Source organism: Acartia tonsa, chromosome 15 (genome assembly GCF_053477335.1).
Source record: "Acartia tonsa isolate MP-2025a chromosome 15, ASM5347733v1, whole genome shotgun sequence".
NCBI classification, from domain to species: Eukaryota; Metazoa; Arthropoda; class Copepoda; order Calanoida; family Acartiidae; genus Acartia; species Acartia tonsa.
Window position 1 is genome coordinate 7,685,106 of NC_137274.1, and position 23,883 is coordinate 7,708,988.

General features: G+C 33.0%; 1 protein-coding gene across 5 annotated transcripts in view; it reads right to left on the reverse strand.

Moving 5' to 3' along the window:
- The window catches only part of LOC145307188 (potassium voltage-gated channel subfamily B member 2-like), a 212,482-nt gene that overhangs the window by 110,297 nt on the left and 78,302 nt on the right, over nt 1-23,883 (reverse strand). For all 5 annotated transcript variants that reach the window (XM_080149550.1, XM_080149552.1, XM_080149551.1 and 2 more), the window contains 3 exons: nt 9,894-9,932; nt 8,834-8,886; nt 2,270-2,308 (listed from right to left, as the gene is read on the reverse strand). In XM_080149550.1, the coding sequence (XP_080005676.1) occupies nt 2,270-2,308; nt 8,834-8,886; nt 9,894-9,932 (131 nt within the window). The remainder of the gene's footprint in view (nt 1-2,269; nt 2,309-8,833; nt 8,887-9,893; nt 9,933-23,883) is intronic.

Genomic DNA, 23,883 nt, shown 5'->3' on the forward strand with positions numbered 1-23,883 from the left:
CTTTGTCTGTCTGTCTGTCTATCTATATATATATAAAGTGTGTTACTTTTTTATATGTTTCATCAATATTTGGCCACAACTCAGTCAAAAATGCTCACAAAATAGACCTTTTTCGACCTAAGATGCTCAAATACTTCCTTTAAAAGCCCCATCAATCAGTTTTGAGATATCTTCATATTTCAAGGAAAATTGACAAAAAAGGCAAATTTGGGTGTTACCTTTTTATATGCTCAGATACCATAAAATCAATAAAAAAATACTTATTTTTACTTTTCTCTTATTTTTAAAGTTTGATTCTGTTAAAGTAAATATTCTTGAAGGTATTTATGCATTGATTTTACAGAAACATAATATTTGGTGGAAATAAATGATCTTCAAAAGAATTTTTGTTTGGAAAATAAGAAATTCAACCCCCATTGCCCTAGAGGACAGCTGCTGACCTCTAGTGTTCATGGTTTTGTCAAGTACATGTTAAAGAAAAAAAATAGCCAAAAAAGTACATAAAAAAGTTTCTTAATGTGTTAGAAAATTAAATTGTTTAACTTCAAATTTGGGGATGCTGACCTTAAAGATGCTCTTACTGGTGGTGATGGTGACCTGGAAGGCATTGAAGTACATGAGCATTATGGCAAAACAACTATTGATCTATGTTATGATTTTTAAATTCCTAGCAGCCTCCAATGACAAAATACAACAAGAACTTTTCAAAATCACAGTAATTACCTTATGAATTTGAGAATAAAAAAATCATTTGGGGATTTCTCTTGATTGGAGGCTGCTAGGAATATAAAAATCAGAACATAGATCAATAGTTGTGTTGCCATAATGCTCATGTACTTCAATGCCTTCCAGGTCACCTTCACCACCAGTAAGAGCATCTTTAAGGTCAGTATCCCCAAATTTGAAGTTAAACAATTTAATTTTCTAACACATTAAAATACTTTTTTATGTACTTTTTTGGCTATTTTTTTTCTTTAACATGTATTTAACAAAACCATGAACACTAGAGGTCAGCAGCTGTCCTCTAGGGCGATGGAGGATAAATTTCTTATTTTCCAAAAAAGAATACTTTTGGATACAATTTATTTCCACCCAATATTATGTTTCTGTATAAATCAATGCATAAATCCCTTCAAGAATATTTACTTTAACAGAATCAAACTTTAAAAATGAGTGAAAAGTAAAAATAAGTATTTTTTTATTGATTTTATGGTATCTGAGCATATAAAAAGGTAACACCCAAATTTGCCTTTTTTGTCAATTTTCCTTGAAATATGGAGATATCTCAAAACTGATTGATGGGGCTTGTAAAGGAACTATTTGAGTACTTTAGGTCGAAAAAGGTATGTTTTGTAAGCATTTTTGACTGAGTTGCGGCAAAATAATGATGAAACATATAAAAAAGTAACACACTTTATATCTATCTATCTATCTATCTATCTATTTCTCCATCGATCTATCTATCTATCTATCTATCTATCTATCTATCTATCTATCTATCTATCTATCTATCTATCTATCTATCTATCTATCTATCTATCTATCTATCTATCTATCTATCTATCTATCTATCTATCTATCTATCTATCTATCTATCTATCTATCTATCTATCTATCTATCTACCGATCTACCTATCTATCTATCTATCTATCTATCTATCTATCTATCTATCTATCTATCTATCTATCTATCTATCTATCTATCTATCTATCTATCTATCTATCTATCTATCTATCTATCTATCTATTTATCTATCTATCTATCTATCTATCTATATATCTATATATCTATATATCTATCTATCTATCTATCTATCTATCTATCTATCTATCTATCTATCTATCTATCTATCTATCTATCTATCTATCTATCTATCTATCTATCTATCTATCTATCTATCTATCTATCTATCTATCTATCTATCTATCTATCTATCTATCTATCTTTCTATCTATCTATCTATCTATCTATCTATCTATCTATCTATCTATCTATCTATCTATCTATCTATCTATCTATCTATCTATCTATCTATCTATCTATCTATCTATCTATCTATCTATCTATCTATCTATCTATCTATCTATCTATCTATCTATCTATCTATCTATCTATCTATCTATCTATCTATCTATCTATCTATCTATCTATCTATCTATCTATCTATCTATCTATCTATCTATCTATCTATCTATCTATCTATCTATCTATCTATCTATCTATCTATCTATCTATCTATCTATCTATCTATCTATCTATCAATATTACCTAGTAGAAGTTCATCTATTTGCCAGTACTCCATGAGGGCCTGTTCAATTCAATAAACCAGTTTTTATCTTCATATTATCAACCCCCCCCCCCTAACCCCATTAAAGCTGAAAAATAAAACTCTCTACTGTCTTTATCTTTAGTAGCAACCGAGAAAATCATATATCTTGCATCACGTTACGGACTGACTGACAGACTGACTGACGGAGAGACAGACAAAGCAAATTATAGAGTAGCTTCGCTACTAAAAAACTTTATGTTATGGGGGAAAGTTAAAATATTTTCTAATTTTTTGATTTATGGCAACTTTTAAAATTAATTTGTGCATATTTCCCTCCCTGCTAATTATGGATGTTATCATCCTTGTTATTGCTGAGCTACTTAGCTTTAGGGATCTAAAGGGATAAGACAATGGCCGATAAATTGGTGTACATTCCTAATAATTAATATTAGTGGTTAAAAACTTAAAACGTTTGAACACTCAACTCAATAAACCAACCAATATCAAAATTCAGTCCCCAAAGTTGTTAAGCCAGCGAATAAAAAAAAACGTTCTTGTATAACTTTGGGGACTAGTGTAATAAACAAGCAATTATCTTCTCTCTCTCTTTCTCTCTGACCAACTTGTACCATGAATATATAATAGGAAATTATTATGTGTTTTCCTTAAAGTGATTTGAAAGCACAGAGACTCCCCCTCTTTAGTTAAGGTTAGGTTAGATTATATTGGATACTGGGTAGCCAAGCAAAGTTGGTTCTCCTAGGTTTAGTCCCACCGCAAGGTACCCCCCCCCCCCTCCTTTATATTTCAATGTATTATTCATTAATAAAGGGAGGTTTCAATGTTCGACTGGCAATTTTCGGGAAAGCATCAATAATTGTTCTGCTGTATCCCAGTAAGGGCGTGCTATTTCTAGTTAGATGGGGGGGGGGGGAAAGGAGGGGGTGGAAGAACCACCACTCCACCCTGAAACCCCCTCTTGCTCTCCAAAGTGCACGCTTAAGGAAACCAATATGAAAATAATTATTTTCATAATAAATATTTTGCAGAGATTTACGGATATGCTAATTTACCCAAAATATTTCCACTAGGATAATATATGTCTTTAAAAGTATGTATATTGATTGTCCATTGAATGCAGATAGTTTTAGGCTTCTTAACTTTCCAATTTGGTCAATTTGGAGCAATATTAGAAAGATTTACATGAAGATACATGTAATTTATTCTAAAATAACTAATTTTATATTTCAACTTAATTGCTGTGTAAAAGATGATTTTACAGCAATACTTTGAAATAAGATATCTCAAAAAGTATTAGAGCTAGAAAAATGTTAGAGACCTTTTTAGAAAGCTCCAATGTCTGTCATTTCAACTGAAATGTGAGCGAATTTTCATGATAAACATGAAAGACAAAATAAGACAATAAAACAGGTTAGGTGAAGGTAGTCTAAAAATAAAAGTAAAATTTGATCACCAAAAGTAATTTTAAAATTTTCTACTATAGGAAGGTACTAATTCAATTTAGGGAAAGCATGTTCTGAATTCACCATAAGGTCCCAGTACATCCTGTGTAAACCATTTCTGCAGGGGGTTTTGTCTAACCTGACACGACCTCGGGTGGGGTGTGTAGGGGCATGCAAGAATTTCACACAATATCCACATATTTTTTGTCTATTACTAGAATGTCAATTGGATTGTTTGGTAATTAAAAAAAGAAATTAAAAATGAATAAAAAATTGGATGTACCCCCACTATTTTTGATAAAAAAAAATGAAGATGATTTTTTTTTTGATTTTTTGGGGGGTTGGGGGTGTCCTACCCTTCAATAAAATAGCCTAAAACCACCACAGGACCAGTAGGTTTATTCCCTGAAGAGAGAATCTGATTGGTTCATTGGTTACCAAGATCTTAAGGGACAGATGGACGGACGGACGGACGGACGGACAGACGGATGGACAGACAGACAGACATCATTCTACTTAAAACATAAAACCATCAATTCAGTAGTACACACCAAAATTCTACTATTTAACTATATGCAATTGATATAATCTAGATGCATACTCTTTAAATCAGCCAATAGGAAAACGTCAGCTTATATCAACAATGAAATTGATTCTGCAAGTACCTATATGTGATTTTTACCTGTCATTGGGGGACAACACTTAGTAGAATTGACAACCTTTTAATCTATCCCACAAATATTATTTTAGATTTATTTTGCTTGTGAATTTATCATTCTTTTAAACACTTCATTAACCTTGCTTAATTGTAGTTTTGCAGAGACATTTGTTTATAGAGTTGCTACTCTTATTAAATCAAGTATGGTCAAAAACTAATTATATAAAAGCTTTATTTGTAACGATGAAATGAAAAACTATTTTAATTCTATGCCCCCCTACCCCACTCCCTATGAAATAGAAAATTTATTTTTCTTTTTATTCCTGGTTAATTGTATATAAAACATATAATCATCTATACTTATTCAATATAAATAAACACCTCACACTGAGTCTGAACTAAAATTAGGATAGTAACAATTTTTTCGTATTCATTTTACACCAATTAACCCTTAACAGTCGGGCCCCTTGCCGCACCTTAATCAGTCGGGGGGGGGGGGGGGGAGGGGGTGGCGTTCAACGCCCCCCATATTATCTCAGTTCCTATTAGAGCTCGAGGGCTAAAAAATTTTGTGCAAGCCCCTTGTGTTATGATGAATTTCCGACCTTAAGTAAGTTAAAGTCAATTTTCGCTTCCTTCACCCTTATATTTAACAACCTTTGTTTTTAGGTCCTTTTTTACTTAAAAATTTCAAACAGCTGTAATTTTTTTATTTTTGAAGCTAGAAGAAAGCGGATCTTTATGAAATTTTAATACATCATGTAGACATGTAAGAAAAGCTTAAGTTTAAAATTTGAAGTCTCTAAGTCAAAAAATTGCGGCCACAGGAGCCTTTTAAAGATTTCTGGAGACCTGGAGGATCAGGACCTGCAGGATCATACCTGGAACCTAAAATTGACTTGAACACCTGTATTTAATATGAGGATGTACTACTAGATGATATTTTAGTATTTTGGTAAGAAAAAATGCTTGTTTTAGTCAAAAAAAATATTTTTTCTCTTTACCTGGATGACCCTGCCAGGTTTGCTGCCATCCTGTGCCCTCCAGGATGGAGATTTTCAAAAAATTCCAACTCTCAGTTATGTGTCATACCCACACTTAAAAAGTCAAGCAGTTTGGGCTCTTTATCTTCCACACACAGAAAATGGAATAGAAAAAACCGGATGGGGGGGCGTTCAACGCCCCTCCCTCCGACCGTTAAGGGTTAATATCCAAGGATTAAAAACATCTCTCATCCATACAAAAATTTTTTGTCTAGCATTGTATTATATCCAGTTTTCTTCAAATATAAAAAATATACAATCATAAGTGTAAGACCAGTTTTTTAGCCTGTGATTTTAGCACCTCCGGGCTAAAAAAACTGGTTTTAATCTTATAATTGTACCTTTTATATCAGCGGAAAGCTGTTTACAATGCGATGCAAGAAATAACTAATACCTTTCTAATATTCATGGAGGGAAAGGGCATTGGCTGTTTATTACACTAGCCCCTAAAGTTTTATGATAACTTTATATTATTCGTTGGCTCAACAACTTTGGGGACTTTTGTTGAATTTTGATTCATTAATTTAAGTGTCCAAACATTTCAAACACTAACTGTAATCACAGAAGTACAAAAGGGGTAATTTTGTGTATCATTTATGGAGATGTGCATTAATTTATTAGCCATTGTCTTATCCCTTGCTAATACTACATCTCTTTTTATTAATTTTATGTGGGAATATATACTGGTGCCCAAAACCTTATAACTACATTATCTAACTAGTTGGCTCAAAAACTCTGGGTATCCCTTATCAAATTTGAAAAATTCTTACGTTTTAAATTAGCTATTTATGAATTTATCAAGAATTGTAAAACTCTTTAGATCGCTGTGTTTACTATTTTGGAATAGAGATGATCTAGAGACATGATCTTTAAAACAGCCAGTAGGATAATAATAAAGGAGCATGGAATTGGTTGAAAGGATTCAGCTACAATAGCCATATTTCTTAAGCTATAGCTTTTCTTGGGTAAATTATATTGTGTAAAATTTCTTTCCTAGTGTAGCATGAAGCATTTGACAAAACGATGCTGTAAGTATTGGTGCAAAAAATGGGGACGAATTTCAAATTGATTTGTTGGGGCTAATTTTTTTACGTCACGAGTGAAGGGAAAGAAAAGAGAAAGGGGAAAGGAACCCCGTAGAAAAAAGATGGGGTTTTCCCTTCACTTGTGACCTAAAAAAACCAGCCCCGTCAAATCAATTTGAAATTCATCCCCATTTTTGGCACCAATACTTACAACATCGACAAAACCTATAATAAGCTAGTTATGAATAGTTGAATGCCTTAGGATAAAGTTAGCATTCTAAAATTATATTCACAAAAAAATTATTTGCCTTTTTACTTGAATACAAAATAAACAAAGGTGCTGAAGGAATCCCTATTCAAGTTTGATTAATCCCAAAAAATAGGAAGATTTTGCAGTGTCTACTCGAATTATAATTTTGAAAAAAATGTATTTCTAAATGGTTATTATCATTATCAAAATCTTAGTATAGGTAAAACCAAAAACAGAATTGATTCAAAAAACATTAATCGTAATATCAGCTGTTTTTTTTTTTTTGGGGGGGGGGGGGTATTTCAAAGGCTACACCCCAAAATTGAAATTGAAAAAGAAAATTTTATATTGATTCAGTTGTTCAAAATCTATTGATTTTTTTTTAGACAATGAAATAACTTATTTTTAGTTTTGGACTAGTGTGCATGTATATTATTCTCTTACTTCATACCTACATTAGTTGGGCAAATATCATAGCTTTTCTTTGATTTATTCTTTTGCGTTTTATCTTAGAAGAATGGTGAAATCCTTTATTATTTTACTAGGCACTTGAGTTAAAGGCCTGTGGGGGGATGGGTGAACCCCTTCACGCCTTCATCCCCTCTTTCATTTTTTGGTGGGATGATTTTTGTCTTTTTAAAAGGTGGTGAAATCCCCACCAAAAATATTTACAAATATTTCCAGGGCCTGTGAGAAGCTTAACTTTAAAGGAGAACCATATCGGTTTAGCGGTTAGTACTAAACTGAAAAAATTATGTCAAGCCTCGAATTATATCTACTTTTCTACGAAAATAAAAACTGGTTTTAATCTTATAATTGTGGATTTTTATTTCCACGGAAAGCTTTTTAAAACATCTGCCCAGCTATATTCAACAAATTATTACTTTTTGATTGATTTTTTATTATTCCATGATTTGCTTTTGCTTGAGACGCTGAAATATTTGTCGAGAGCGAGTGGACAATCGACTATTTTCTCGTATTCATTCGAATCCGGTGGATAGGAACCGGTTCTCATCCATACGAAAAAACTATGTTTAGCATCGTATTATAACCAGTTTTCAACGAATATAAAAATGTACAATCATAAGATTAAAACCAGTTTTTTTAGCCCATTCCTTCGGCATCTCGGAGCTAAAAAAACTAATTTTAATCTTATAATTGTACATTTTATATCCGCGGAAAGCCGTTTATAATACGATGCATGAAATAATTATTATTCCCCTAGTCCCTAAAGTTTTATAATAAAGTTCTCTCATTGGTTTGCTTAACAACTTAGGGGACTTTCATGAACTTTGATTGGTTGATTTATTAAGTTGAGTGTTCAAACGTTTCAACCACTATTACTTTTATCTACAGAAGGGATTAGCACTGGGGATGTACATCAATTTATCGACCAGTGTCCTATCCCTTTAGATCCCTGGAAATATTGTGACTTCCGGCTGCTAAGATTAGACGCGTGACATAGATCGCAGGGATTTTAAGAGATAAGACAATGGGTGATGATTTGATGTAGAACCCCAGTGATGATAAACAAAGTTATTACTAGCATAGGCGTCCAAGGGGGGGGGGTAATGGGGCGATTACCCCCCCCTTAAAAAATTTTACCCGCCCCCCCAAAAAATAAAAAGCTTGGACGCCCCTGATTACTAGGTTAATTACTTTAAGACAAATCTAACATGCCTTAATGAACAATAAAAGCTATCCATTACGGAAAACGAACGTATAGACAAACCCTAAAACGAATAAATGATAGTTTTAGGACTTTATAAAAGGGACTAGCGCCTACGCAACTAGAGGCCTCTAGGGACACGTAAAGTTGTTTTTGTCATTAAAATAAGCTATTTACCAAAAATATTTTTTTTTGCTAGTACCAAAAATCTGCGCAGGGCGGCGTTTTTTTCATATTTTTTGCGATTTCTCTTTGAAGGGTGGTGATACCCTCCCCCAAAATAGTCATAAACCTTCCTAGGACCAATGAGAAGCTACTCTGTAAAGGAAAACCATATTCGGTTCAGCGGTTATAGAGATCCTTCGGTACAAACAGACACACAGACAAATAAATAAACATCCTGTTACTTTATTATTGTTTATATTATAACAAATTGTTTTTGAAAAACTGGTTTTCCTTGGTCCGCATGGCACAGAATCCCGCGCTGTTGAGGTGCAGCCGTCCTAGTCTGAAATTATAAAAATAATGGATGTAGGGTCGTCGTGCTATAGTTTTTGGATATATAAAAACCATTCCTGTGCTATGTATAGTATAGGAGCTAAGTGGTAAAATGTTCCAACTTACTTTTCAACCTTTTTTCTCACATTTCTCAACATAGCTCCTAAACTAATATAAGCACAAAAAGTACTTATATTTTTTTTTAAACTAGAGTTTTTGACGATTCTAATGGTATGCATAACGTGTTTATACTATTGATACAAGCCGCACAGTTTGAATTTCAAAAATGTATTTTTTGCACAACCTTAAAATCCACAAATCTTCAAAAATAAGGCCTTTGGGAACCCCGGTTTTAAAGGCATAATTTGTCGAAAAAATCATTTTTAAGTATTTGAAACATAAATTTCCCAGAACAGGCTTTCTAAATATAACAAGGATGACAACATCCTTAAAATCGAAGCTCTGAAACGGTAGGATACACGAACATTAACACTTGTAGAGAGTTACTTTAGTCCGCTACAAGGTTCACTTTATTAGAGAACATAAAAATCTGGTGTAAGATCCAGGTAATAATATATCCATTTTAGAAGTAATATTGGAGGTTTCCTTCAAATGCCTTGTCGGTCACGGACCCCCCACCTCTCATTTTTGTTTATTGCTTAAAAAGAAAGAAACCACCAATAGACTGTAGCATAAAATATTTTTAAATCATTTGCAGATTTTTTTATGTAATTTTAGAAGATTAAATTTACTTTTTACTCGCGACCTTGGCTCAACATATAACGCATCCGCTATGATAGGTTCGACACCGCGTCATAACTAAAGACGTTAAAAATAGTTCTACTGCTGCTATGTCAGGTGTTTGACATAAATGGAGAAATGAGAATGTGTTGGCCTTTAAACAGGCGTACCTCATTACCAAGCACAGTTAGGACTCCTAAGACGGGCAAGTCGGGCAATCAAAGAGTTGGTTGTCTGTTGGATGTTCTAATATCCTTGTTAAAAAATTAATTTTACCTGTAACAATCCAGAATATCATTAAAACCCTTCCAGCTCCTGAAAAAATAGATAGATAGATAGATAGATAGATAGATATCATTGAAACCCTTCCAGCTCCTGAAATAATAGATAGATAGATAGATAGATGGATAGATAGATAGATAGATAGATAGATAGATAGATAGATAGATAGATAGATAGATAGATAGATAGATAGATAGATAGATAGATAGATAGATAGATAGATAGATAGATAGATAGATAAATAGATGGATAGATGGATTTATATAAATTAATGTACATCCCCAATAATGATACACTAAACTACTCCTTCTGTGGGTTACAATTACTGGATGAAACGTTTCGACACTCAACTTTATGAACCAACCAACCAGTCCCCAAAGTAGATGAGCCAAACGAATAAGAAAACGTTATTGTAAAACTTTGGGGACTAGTGCAATAAACAGTCCAATATCCCCTCCCTCCCTTAATACTTCACGTTTGAAAAAACATTTTGAATAGGAATAACAAACACGGATCTTAAGGGATAAGACAATGATTGATAAATTGATGTACACCCCCAAATTATGCTAAACAAAATTACTCCATCTATAGAATAAATTTATTTTTGCAAAAGTTTAGAAAATTCAAAATTGTACCATTTAATCAAGATTTAGTAATCACCAACGAATTGGGACTCGTATTATTTACAGTCCAATGTCCCCTCCCTCCCTAATGGACTGTTTATTATACTAGTCCCCAAAGTTTTACGTTTTCTTATTCGTTGGTGTAACAACTTTGGGGACTTTTATTGAATTTTGATTGGTTGGTTCATTTAATTGAGTGTCCAAACGTTTCAACTACTACCTGTTATATACAGAAGGGGTAATTTTGTGTATTATCATTGGGATGTACATCAATTTATCAACCATTGTCTTATCCCTTCAGATCCCTGCATAAACAGACAGACAGACATATTTTCAGGGAGTAAGGGAGGGGACAATGAATCGAATATTTAATTTTTAAGAGTCTCAGACTTTTGGTACTGGCTTAAACAGAATGTGCAAGAATTTAGCAGTTTCTGACTATTGGGTACTAGCGCACAAAATGCCGCTAACTCGTTTGTTAGTTTTGAATATTGCAGACAAGTATCAATAAACTTTATTTGTTATGATGTGGCTGGTTTTAACAATTTTTTTCTCTCCAGAAAATATCATTTCATAGATAAAAACTTTATTGTGATATTTGTTTAATAAACAATCTAAAAATCCAATAAAATTTTGGGTTATGGGGCTATGGGTTGAATGGGTTCCAGGGAGATTTTTCTAGTTATTAATTACAGAATGGTTACATCAGTCTGATGTGCTGGTAATATAATTTTCAAATGAATGCTTTTTTCTTAAAACTTTCTTCTTAATTTATAGTTTTCTGTATTGTATTAACTCTCCCTTTACAATTTCCTCCATATTTTCTGGATTAATCTGGATTTCAAGGTCTTTCAGCAAATACTCTTAAATTGAATTAATTGCCCATTGTCCCCTCCCTTACTCCCTGCATATTTTACAACTTTTTCGGCTGGTTGCATAAAACCAATATTGGCTCCCAGTGGATTTCCTCCCCTTTAAGCACTGAATCCTACCAGCTACTTTGGACACTTAACTGCATGAACCAACCAATCAAAATTCTTCAAAGTTGTAAAGCCTAATATTACTATAAAACTGGTGTAATGAATCTAAAGGGATAAGACAATGGCCGATAATTTGATGTACATCCCAAATAAGGATACACAAAATTACCCCTTCTGTAGTGTATGGGTAAAAACGTTTGAATACTTAACTTAATATATCAACTTAATAAAAATTCAGTAAAAGTCCCCAAAGTTGTAAAGCCTTAAGAAAATATTACTATAAAACTGGTGTAATGAATCTAAAGGGATAAGACAATAAATTGATGTACATCCCAAATGATGATACACAAAATTACCCCTTCTGTAGTGGTTAAAAACGTAATATATCAACTTATAAAAATTCAGTAAAAGGAACCCGGTATTAGTGTCGGACTGATTATGACATAACAAAAAAAATTAGCCAATGAGAGGCTACTATGGATTTTACCATTGGTCAATAATGTCCTCTCATTGGCTAATTTTTTTTGTTACGTCATAATCAGTCCGACACTAATACCGGGTTCAGTAAAAGTCCCCAAAGTTGTTAAGCCAAACAAATAAAAAAATATTTCTATAAAAATTGGGTAAGAAAACAGGGATCTAAAAGGATAAGACAATGGCCGATAAATTTATGTACATCCCAAATGATGATACACAAAATTACCCCTTCTGTAGATTAAAATTAGTGGTTGAAACGTTTCGCCACTCAAATCTATAAACCAACCAACCAGTAAAGTCCCCAAAGTTTTAAAGCCTTACAAATAACAAAATGCTATAATAAAACTTTGGGGTCGTTTAATTTGAATTTCTATTTTTACAAATTTAATTTTAGTTTCACGCTCCCGTCTTTAATAAATAGTTTATAGTTAGATGCAGGGAGGGAGGGGACATTGGGGTGTTTACTACACTAGTCCCCAAAGCTTTATAATAACGTTTTCTTATTCGTTGGCTTAACAACTTTGGGGTATTGTAATAAAGTTTTATTGGTTGGTACATTAAGTTAAGTGTCCTAACGTTTCAACCACTTATTTTAATCTAAAGAATGGGTAGTTTTGTGTATCATCATTGGCAATATGCGAAGCTTTTTATAGTTCCTATAAATAATGACGTCATACTGGCCTAACATTGGTTAATTGAAATGTATACTGGCCCGTCATTTGTATTTTAGTCTGTGTACTGGCCTACCATTGGTCATTTGTAATGTGTGACGTAATTTTTTATATGCACTATGAAGAGCTTTGCGATGTAAATCTATTTATTGGTCATTGTCTTATCCCTTTAGATCCCTGGATAGTTTATTGATAGATGGATAGATAGAATTATAGATATTGAATAAAATTTACAACTTGTCCTGCTAAATCCTATTTTCATGACAAAATTCAAATGTTTTTTATGTCTAGAACGTAAATTTTCAAAGTATTTAAAATAAAGTGTGTTACTTTTTTATATGTTTCATCATTATTTGGCCACAACTCAGTCGAAAATGGGGCTTGTAAAGGAACTATTTGAGTATCCTAGGTAGAAAAAGGTATGTTTTGTAAGCATTTTTGACTGAGTTGTGGCCAAATAATGATGAAACATATAAAAAAGTAACACTTTATAAGTTAGGTAAATAATGTTAGTGCATTGAGAATAGTTATTTCTCACGCTGTATTATAAACAGCTTTCCGCGGATATAGAATGTACAAATATAAGAATAAAACTAGTTTTTTTAGCCCCGAGGTGCCGAAGGCACCGGCTAAAAAAAACTGGTTTTAATCTTATGAGTGTACATTTTTATATTCGTAGAAAACTCAATATAATACGATGCTAGACATAGTATAAATGAGAACTGGTTCTAATCCAATGGATATTAATCGGTTTCAAGTAAATACGATAATAGTTATTTGTTGCATCGTATTATAAACAGCTTTCCGCGGACATAGAATGTACAATTATAAGAATAAAACCAGTTCTATTAGACCTGAGATGCCGAAGGTTTGGGGGAAAAAAACTGGTTTAAATCTTATGAGTGTACATTTTTATATTCGTAGAAAACTCAATATAATACGATGCTAGACATGGTTTTTTTGTATGGATGAGAACCGGTTCTAATCCACTGTATATTAATAGGTTTCGAATGAATATGTTAATAGTTATTTCTCGCATCGTATTATAAACGGCTTTCCGCGGATATAGAATTACAATCATAAGAATAAAACCAGTTTTTTCGTATTGAATCCCCCGTATTCCAATGAATACGAGAATAGTTATTTCTCGCATCGTATTATAAACAGCTTTCCGTGGATATAGAATGTACAGTTATAAGATCAAAACCAGATTTTTTAGCCCCGAGGTGCCGAAGGCATTGGATAAAAAACTGGTTTTAATCTTATGATTGTACATTTTCATATTTGTAGAAAGTTGGATATAATACGATGCTAGACATAGTTTTTTCGTATGGATGAGAACCGGTTCCTATCCACAGGATTCGAATGAATACGAGAAAACTACTACTTTCATTTGAATAACTTTGAAAACTCTATAGTCCGTTTTCTTTACTTGGTACACAAACAACCTTCCAAACATATAGACCATGGGATCTAAAGGGATAAGACAATGGCTGATACATTGAGGTACACCCATAGACGTCCAAGCTTTTTTATTTGGGGGGGGGGGGGTAAAACATTTTAAGGGGGGGGGGGGGAATTCGTATTTGGGGGGGGAAATGGCGGCCGAAATTTTTTTTTAACCCCCCTCAAAAAAAAAAAATTTACCCCGGGGGTAAAATTTGATTGGGGGGGGTAAATTTAGTTTACCCCCCCAAAATTTACCCCCGGTGTAAAATTTTTACGGGGGGGTATTAAATATCTAGTATTAAAATATTAAGTAGGGGTAAATTTTTAATGGGGGGGGGGTAAAATGAAAAAAAAAATTGGGGGGGGGGTAATCGCCCTATTTCCCCCCCCCCCCCCCTTTGACGTCTATGTGTACACTCTCATTGTTGATCCACAAAATTATCCCTTCTGTATATAAGAATTAGGGGCTGAATAAACCAACCAATCAAAATACACTAAAGTCCCCAAAGTTGTTGAGCCAACAAATAAGAAAATACGGGGACAGCCCAATATTCTCTCCCTTTCTTGTGGTAAAGAGGCGATAAATAACTATTAACAGTTCATTAAAAATGGAATACTTACAAAAACTAACAAAACTATGAACTCGGGCCGCAGCGCTCGGCCCCCTAGCCTGCGGATAGGATAACGCCATAACTTGATTATAAAGATGCTATTCTTATGCCTAATTGTCTAAGGCATAACCAAAACCACTTCAAAAATCAGAATTGTATTATACGTTTATTATGAAAAACGTCTACATATTAAACTGTTTTTAACCTATTTTTAAAACATATATCAAAAATATACTATGACACCAGTAGAATTAAACTGCAGAGCCTAAATTTGAATTAAGTCCCCAATAAACTTTTTTGAGGGGATTTAAAAATTAATTTTACTGTTGCTGTGGTCTTTTTTGATCAGAGCAAAAGGTCTTTTTTTATTTGGGTAAAATTCGTAGCTTTTAGAGTGTTTTGCTTCATATATATAGTATTCTGGTATAGAGTAAAATTAGGCCTTTTGATTTCATCTAAATTAATTCATTAAAAACTTAATTCTTTACAATATATCAATGAATTAACTTTATCGTGCTTGTTTTCCATCACTTATTTAAAACACAAAAAAATTGGCTGTAAAGGGTTAAATAGTGAAAGATGACAACAAACGTTTACGCAATACAACAAATTTTTTTTTGTCACATATACAAATATGATAAAATATAAGATTATTCAAACTTATCTTTTTAAATATTTTTAAAAAGCATGTACCTTTTATGTGTATAGTTTTCATTCTTTTCATTTTAATTAAATAAAAATTATTCAACTACATTGGAAATCAGTTACTTTGTGAAAACACTCTTTTTTGAATTGTAAAAAACTGAAATGAAACGAGACTTTTAATTGGTTCAGACTTCAGAATAATATGTTTTATTTTAATGTTAAATTTCTTCTATATAAATTATTGTTTTAGAAAAAAATTATTTGCATCGAACAGAGTAGAGTTTTTATTATTGTATTGATATAATCTGAATCACATCAAATTGTTCTGTAAGAAACAATTTAACCCCAAACTAAAAAATGCTTTTGCTTCCATCAAAATGATCACAGCAACATATAAAATTGATTTTTAAATCCCCCAAAAAAAGTTTATTGGGGACTTAATTCAAATTTGGGCTCTGCAGTCTGATTCTACTGGTGTCATAGTATATTTTTGATATATGATAAAAAAATAGGTTAAAAACAGTTTAAGTAACTAAAAAATTAATATGTTTTATATGAATATATGTAAGGTCTTATTGATTAAAGATTAAAAACAAAATAAATTATTAAATTGTTTTAAATCAACATGACGATTCTAACATTTCAATCAAATTTATTAAAGACACATAACTTTCGTTTTTAGGTATTTTAAAGAATTCATATAAAAAAATCTTCCAGTTTAATTTAAAAAATCTTCGATTTTTAAAAATATCTTTTTCTTCATTAACGAAATAATTTGTTATGTCTAAAAAATGTCTAATGGTTATTTCTTGAATTGTATTATAAACAGCTTTCTGCGGATATAAAAATGTATGAATATAGGATTAAAACCAGTTTTTTTAACCTTGAAATACCAAAGGCACTTGCTAAAACACTGGTTTTACATTTTTATAATCGTAGAAAGCTGGATATAATATGATGCTAGACATAGTTTTTTTTTCGTATGGGTGAGAACCAGTTCCTATCCACCGGATTCGAATGAATACGAAAAAAAGTTTTCTGAGAGGCTGGAGGTGAAGCCCTAACCTAGGGAAGGAGGGGACATTACCACAGATTTAAAGGGATAAGACAATGGCTGATAAAATGATGTACATCCCCAATGATAGAATTACCCCTTCTGTAGATTTCAACTAATAGTTGAAACGTCAACTTAATGATTCTAGGAATCAGAATTCACTGAAGCCCTCAACGTTGTTTAGCCAACAAATAAGAAAACATTTTATAAAACTTTGGGGACTAGTATAATTAACAGCCCATTTCCCCCTCTCTCTCTCTGTAAAATTCCCCAAGTTTTCTCATTCTTATTCGTTGGCTATTTTTGGAAATTTTTATTGAATATTTATTGGTTCAGAAATAGCAATGTCCAAACTTTTCTGCTGTTAATATTAATTTACAGAAAGGTAAATTTTATTTCTCGTAATTATTCGAAACCAATTAATATCCGGTGACTTAGAACCGGTTCTCATCCATACAAAAAAAAAACTATGTCAATCATTTCGGGGCTAAAAACTGGTTTTAATCTTATAACTGTACATTTTATATCCGCAGAAAGCTAATAATTATTATCATCATTGGGGATGTAAATAAATTGATCGTCCAATATCCTATCTCTGAAAACCCCTGCTATACCCTCCCTAAAATATAGCTAGCTGCCTTGAAACCATTTATGAGATTTTAAAAAACATGCATAATGACTAAAATAAATATTTAGGTCAATTTTCTAGAGGATTTATTACAATACCAATGATGATAAACAAAATTATGAAAAGAAAAACCCAAAGATTTCAACCCAACAAATGTGAGAACTTGGTTATTTAACTTTTTTTTTTAATTTTTAAATAATTTTTAATTTTAGTAGAAATTACAGCCAAATATCTATAGCTTAAAATATAAAAATGTCTTTCTGTCTGAAGCTTAAGACACTTTTAACCTCTGAACCAATGGGGCTCTACTTTCCACAAAAAATTCTCTTTGGAATTACTTTTTGATTGCATGACCTTTGTCTGGAAGTCCTAACTGTGCATGGTAATGAGTTGTGTCTGTTTTGGGACAAGGCATTCCCCCTACTCTAACTATTTATGTTGAGTACCTGACATAGCAGCAGTAGGAACCTCTTTTAATGTCTATAGTTATGATGTGAAGTTTGCCCGAGATTCGAACCTTTCACCCTCCCGACAATGAGTTACTGCACTTCGTGTTAGTCTAGTAATGGTTTTAGGCCATTTTTCCAGGTCTTTCTCACCCCTTTCAATACATAGCCCCTTATTCCAAGGGGCGTAGCCGCTTGTGTAAGCCTAGTGAAAATTGCCAAAAAAAAACTTGTAAAAATAATATCATAAAAAAAAGTTTATTTTACACATTTTTCTGTTTCAATTTTCCTATTTAAAAATCCTTTGGCAGCGTATAAAAAGATATATAGTTTTTACATCGAATACTGAATAATCAAAATTATGTATTCTTTTTTGAGGGTGTGCAATTTATTGTGCAAATTTTTTATTACAGCCACTATGGCCATATAATTTGGGCTGTATATTGCACTAGTCCCCAAAGTTTTTTAATTATGTTTTTTTATTTGGTAATAACTTTGGGGACTTTACTGAATTTTGATTAGGTGATATATAATAAGTTAAGTGTGCTAACTTTGCAACCACTAATCTACAGAAGGTGTTATTCTGTGCATCGTTATTGGGGATGTACATCAATTTAACGGTCTTATCCCTTTAGATGATAATAAACAAAATTAACCCCTATAAATTAAAATTACTGTTTTTAAAAAAATACTAAACTAATACCAGTTTTGTTAGGCCGGGCCTTTGGCAATTTTTAATATCTATAGTATGTTGCGGTGTGTCCATATTCAAACAAATGGCGTTGCTATAAAAGACCAACTCTACAAAAGACTAACGCCTACAAAAGACCAACTAGTCGGTTCTACAAAAGACCAACGCCTACAAAAGACCAACACTACAAAAGACTAACGCCTACAAAAGACCAACACTTGCAAAATACTAGATGGTGATGGCTGCAGAGCTCGGCCCCATGGCCTGCCTAGCCGCGGGCGCTCGGCCCCCTTGCCTATAACCTAACCTAATCTAACCTAACCTATATGTATGAATGTTTAATGTCCATTCAGTTATTTATTTCCATTTAATTTATTTAAGTTCGTGGATTTTACAAAAAGGAGTTGGTAGATTTATTTCAAATTTTTATTTTTTATACAATATTTAGGTAAGGTTAGGTAAGGTTATAATCAAGAGGGCAGGGCGCCCGCGGCTAGGCAGGCCAGAGGGCCAAGTGCTGCGGCCATGTTTTGATTATGTATTACTTTATTAATAAATCTGATGTTTATATAACAATATATACTTGTTGGTCTTTTGAAGGCGTTGGTCTTTTGTAGAGTTGGTCTTTATAGGCGTTCACCTCCCCTACATCAATTTTTAATATCTATAGTATGTTGCAGTGTTAAACCTAAAACCTCCATGACCGAAAGCTTTTCAAATAAAAAAATCAGGTTCTTTTGCAGGATTTATTAAACAAAAATTTCTTCTCTTGAATATTTACAACACTTTAGAAAATAGACAATAGATTCTGGCCCATATAGATATTGATAAAACAAGAATGATAACGTCCAAATCATGTTTTGCAATTCCCTAAAGTGCTAAAAAGTTACACTTTCTTATAGATATTTTGACATTCCTACATACGAATATGCCTTTCAACATTTCTGGTGGCATGAATAATTTTGGATGGGATACACTCTCTGTAAATAAACAATTTATTAAAAGTAAAAAATTAAACGGTGCATTTTTAGTATTATTCTATAAGAGCTTAAACGTTTCACTTTTTTTATAATCACTTTGATACTTCTACATATGAATGTAAACTTCAAAAAGTGAATTGAATAAATTTAGAGGAGCTACACTGCCTATAAATGTACAATTTCAAAGTTTGAATTTTTTATGAGTATTCTTTATTGAATTGTTTTAAATTTAAATTCTGAGCCTTTCAGAAACTATAAGGTAGACTAAAATATTACTGTACATTGAGGTCTAAATTCACTATAAAGGATGGGTGGTGCCATTGCACTGGTGCCCAAAGTTTTATAACCACTTTATTATTTTTGTTGACTCAAAACATTGGGCTCATAGTTTCAAACTATTTATTCAATAATTCTAATCTAAGTAAGGGGTAATTTTGTTTATTAAAATTGGGGATGAATAAAAATAATTTTTTTAAAATGCCTGAGAACCTTTTGTTCTTTTTTAGCATTCAAAATGTCTGTCTGTCAATCTGTCTGTCTGTCTGTCTTAAATTAATAGTATCAAAATAATATATAATGATGTCTTGAACTTAATGAAATCTAAATAGGAACTATTAATAAGTGTAAATTTATGCATAATAAAAACTAAAAAATTATATTTAAGAAGTTTAGTTTCATTTATTAAATAGCCAACTAACCATTAGTTTAAGGCTATTTATTTTTTTAGATTTAAGCTTTAAGATGGTATTAAGCTATTTTTTACTTTTGAAGACAGAGCTTCTAGATGCTGGGGGCACAGCCCAATAGCCCATCAAATAATCTAAGTTGTAACAGATTTACCTATGGACAGACAGACATACTCAATTATAGAGTATCTGAGCTATTAATCAAAATAACGCTGTTCTTATAGCCAACCTATTACATTTCAGGGAGGAAGGGGACATTGGAATATTATATTCAAAGTTTTATTTGCTCATTTGTTGGCTAAAAAATGTCCACTTATAGTTGAACTCTACAAAAGGGCTGATTTTGTTCATCAAAATTGGAGAATAAATTTTCGTCCATTGTCTTATCCCTTAAGAACCCTGAATTATTCATAGAAAGGTTTTCTAATTAAATTATGTATTACATACATACACTTAGGGCGAGTAGGAATTTCCGCAAGTTTTAACCAAAATAAATAAATATTTTTTTTTTTTGGGGGGGGGACACATTTTTCTGGTGTTTTTTCACCTGGAAGGGTTCTGGTATCCTTTCTCATTCGGGGAATTGGAAAAATTTTAGGGGTTTATTCCCCCAAAATAGTTTTTTTTCTAGGGGTCAATTCTCTTGGGAGGGTGGTGGTACCCACCCCCCCAAATAGTCATAAGGGCCTATGATAAACTATATTGTAAAGGAGAATCATATTGGTTCAGTGGTTAGATTCTTTTGTCAATAGGGGATGGGTATTTTTTTTCTAGGGGTTAATTCTCTTGGGATGGTGGTACCCTTCCCCCAAAAAAGTATAAACCTTTCAAGGACCTATGTAAAGTTACATTGTAAAGGAGAATCATTTCGGTTCAGTGGTTAGCGAGTTTCTTTGGTCATTTGGGGAATGGGTAATTTTTCTAGTGTTTTTATTTCTCTTGGGAGGGCTGATATACCTTTCCCCCAAATAGTCATAAGGGCCTATGATAAGCTACATTGTAAAGGAGAATCATATTGGTTCAGTGGTTAGCGAGATCCTTTGGTCATTACGGGTAAATTCTCTTGGGAGGGTGGTGGTACCCTTCCCCAAAATAGTTGCAAACCTTTAAATTACCTATGAGAAGCTACATTGTAAAGGAGAATCATATTGGTTCAGTGGTTAGCGAGATCCTTTGGTCATTAGGCGAATGAATCATTTTTTTAGCGGTTAATTATCTTGGGAGGGTGGTGGTACCCTTCCCCAAAATAGTTGCAAACCTTTAAAGTACCTATGAAAAGCTACATTGTAAAGGAGAACCATATCGGTCCAGTGGTTAGAGAGATCCTTTGGTCATTACGGGGGATGGGTCATTTTTTTCTAGGGGTACCTATGAGAAGCTACATTGTAAAGGAGAACCATATCGGTTCAGTGGTTAGAGAGATCCTTTGGTCAATCTAGGAAGTATTTTCTTTCTTGGGGTTAATTTTCTTGAAAAGTACCAACCCCCTAAATAGCTACAAACCTTCAAATCATCTACATTGTAATAGATAATCATACCGGTTCAGTGGTTAGCGAGATCCTTTAGTTAGATAAACAGACAAACATCCTGTTACTTTTGTATCACAATATTAAACCACTGTTGATGATAATAGTTATTTCTCGCATCGTATTATAAACAGCTTTCTGCGGATATAAAATTTACAATTATAAGATTAAAACCAGTTTTTTAACCCTGAGGTGCCGAAGGCACGGGCTAAAAAAACTGGTGTTAATCTTATGATTGTACATTTTTATATTCGTAGAAAGCTGGATATAATACGATGTTAGACATAGTTTTTTTCGTATGAATGAGAACCGGTTCATATCCAACGGGTTTGAATGAAAATGAGAAATAAAGTTACCCTTTTTGTAGATTAGGGTTATTGGTATCAATGTTTGGACACTGCTATTTCAAACCAACCAATCAAAATTCAATAAAAATACTCAAAGATTTCTCAGCCAACGAGTAAGAAAACATGCTTCTAAAACTTTGGGTACCAGTATAATTTCTAGTCCAATATCCCCTCACTCTGACGAATACAAGTACCTAAAGTTTTATCAGCCAACGAGTAAGAAAATGTTCTTTTAAAACTTTGGGTACCAGTATAATTTCTAGTCCAATGTCCCCTCCCTATCTGACAAATACAAGTACCCAAAGTTTTCTCAGCCGTCGAGTGAAAAAACGTGCTTCTAAAACTTTGGGTACCAGTATAATTTCTAGTCCAATGTCCCCTCCCTATCTGACAAATACCAGTAACCAAAGTTTTCTCAGCCAACGAGTAAGAAAATGTGCTTCTAAAACTTTAGGTACCAGTGTAATATCTATTTAACTAGCGGCTACGCCCCCTTGAGGCCTCTAAGGGCACTTGAGGAGAGGAGAGGCGAATGTTATAACCCAATTTATTATTTTAGATTTTAAAAGAAAAAGTAAAAAAAAAATTTTTTTTGAGGGGGGATTTTTTTCTAGGGGCGATTTCTCTTGGGAGGGTGGTGGTAACCTCCCCCAAAATACTTATAAACCTTCCCGGGAACTATGAGAAACTACCCTGTTAAAGAGAACCCGATCGGTTCAGCGGTTAGCGAGATCCTTCGGTACAAACACACAGACACACAAACAGACAGATATCCTGTTACTTTAGTATAAGGATATGATGCATTTGCGGCATCGATGGTTCACCTCACACTTACAGATATACAGCAGGGAGGGAGGGGACATTGGGCTCTATATTACACTAGTCCCCAAAGTTTTATAATAACGTTTTCTTACTTATTGGGGTAACAACTTGGGTACTTTTATTGAATTTTGATTTGCTGGTCTATTAAGTTGAGGGTTCAAAAGTTTGAGCCACTAATTATATTCTACAGAAGGGGTAATTTTGTCTATTACCATTGGGAATCAGTTTGTCGGCCATTGTCTTATCCCTTTAGATCCCTGGGTATAAAGAAATTTAGAGATAGGGCCATTGATGATAAATAAATCTTTTTAGTAAACTTGAAAAAACAGTATATTGTTATAAAGTAATAGTTACTTCTCGCATCGTATTATAAACGGCTTTCCGCGGATATAGATAGTTTATTTAGCCGGTGCCTTCGGCACCTCGGGGCTAAAAAAACTAGTTTTAATCTTATAATTGTACATTTTTTATATTCGTAGAAAGCTGGATATAATACGATGCTAGACATAGTTTTTTCGTATGGATGAGAACCGGTTCCTATCCACCGGATTTGGATGAGAACCAGTTCCTATCCACCGGATTCGAATGAATACGAGAAAATTAGATAAAATTCAAACATATGCTAGGGAGAGGTGCATAAAAAAATATTCCCTCTTTAAAAAAAATTGAACTAAACGGGAGGGGGGAGTTTTATTACTTAAGGTTAGGTTAGGTCATTTATAAGTTAGGATCCCCCGCAGGGGTATTGCTAAAAAGAAACTCCCTACCGCAATTAATTAATATTATTTTGGAAGACGAAGAAAGTCCCTCAAAAAATCAGCATATTACGTCATAAAAAACGAGAGATTATCCATCTCTTTTTTAGGGTTTTTTTCTTTCCCACTCCTCCTCTCCTCATCCCTCATTTTTATGACGTCAGAATTTTTTTTATTAGGGTTTTTTTGTCTTCTTATTTTGAAACTAATAGAGGGAGAAGGGCGATTCCGTGGTCGATACAACATGTTTTGATCATGGAAAGAAAACGAATTAGCGGGTTTCGTAATATGTATTTTCACAGTAGTCTTTAATAGTTTCTTTTAGGTTAGGTTAGGTAAATGTCTTCCATCTTTTTCGGTTCCAGGACAAATGCAGGAGTGCCAAACGTCGGAGTGGAAAAACGTCAGAGTTTTAAAATATTGATTTAATTAAATATTTCTATACAGGTTAGGTTAGGTTAATATGTGAATATACAAATAAGCCCCCCGCAGGGGTTAGGCATTTAAAAACCTATGAGATAGTTTAAAATAGGTTAGGTTTTTTACTCCGACGTTTGTCCAATCTGACGTTTGGGACTCCTGCGTTTGTCCTA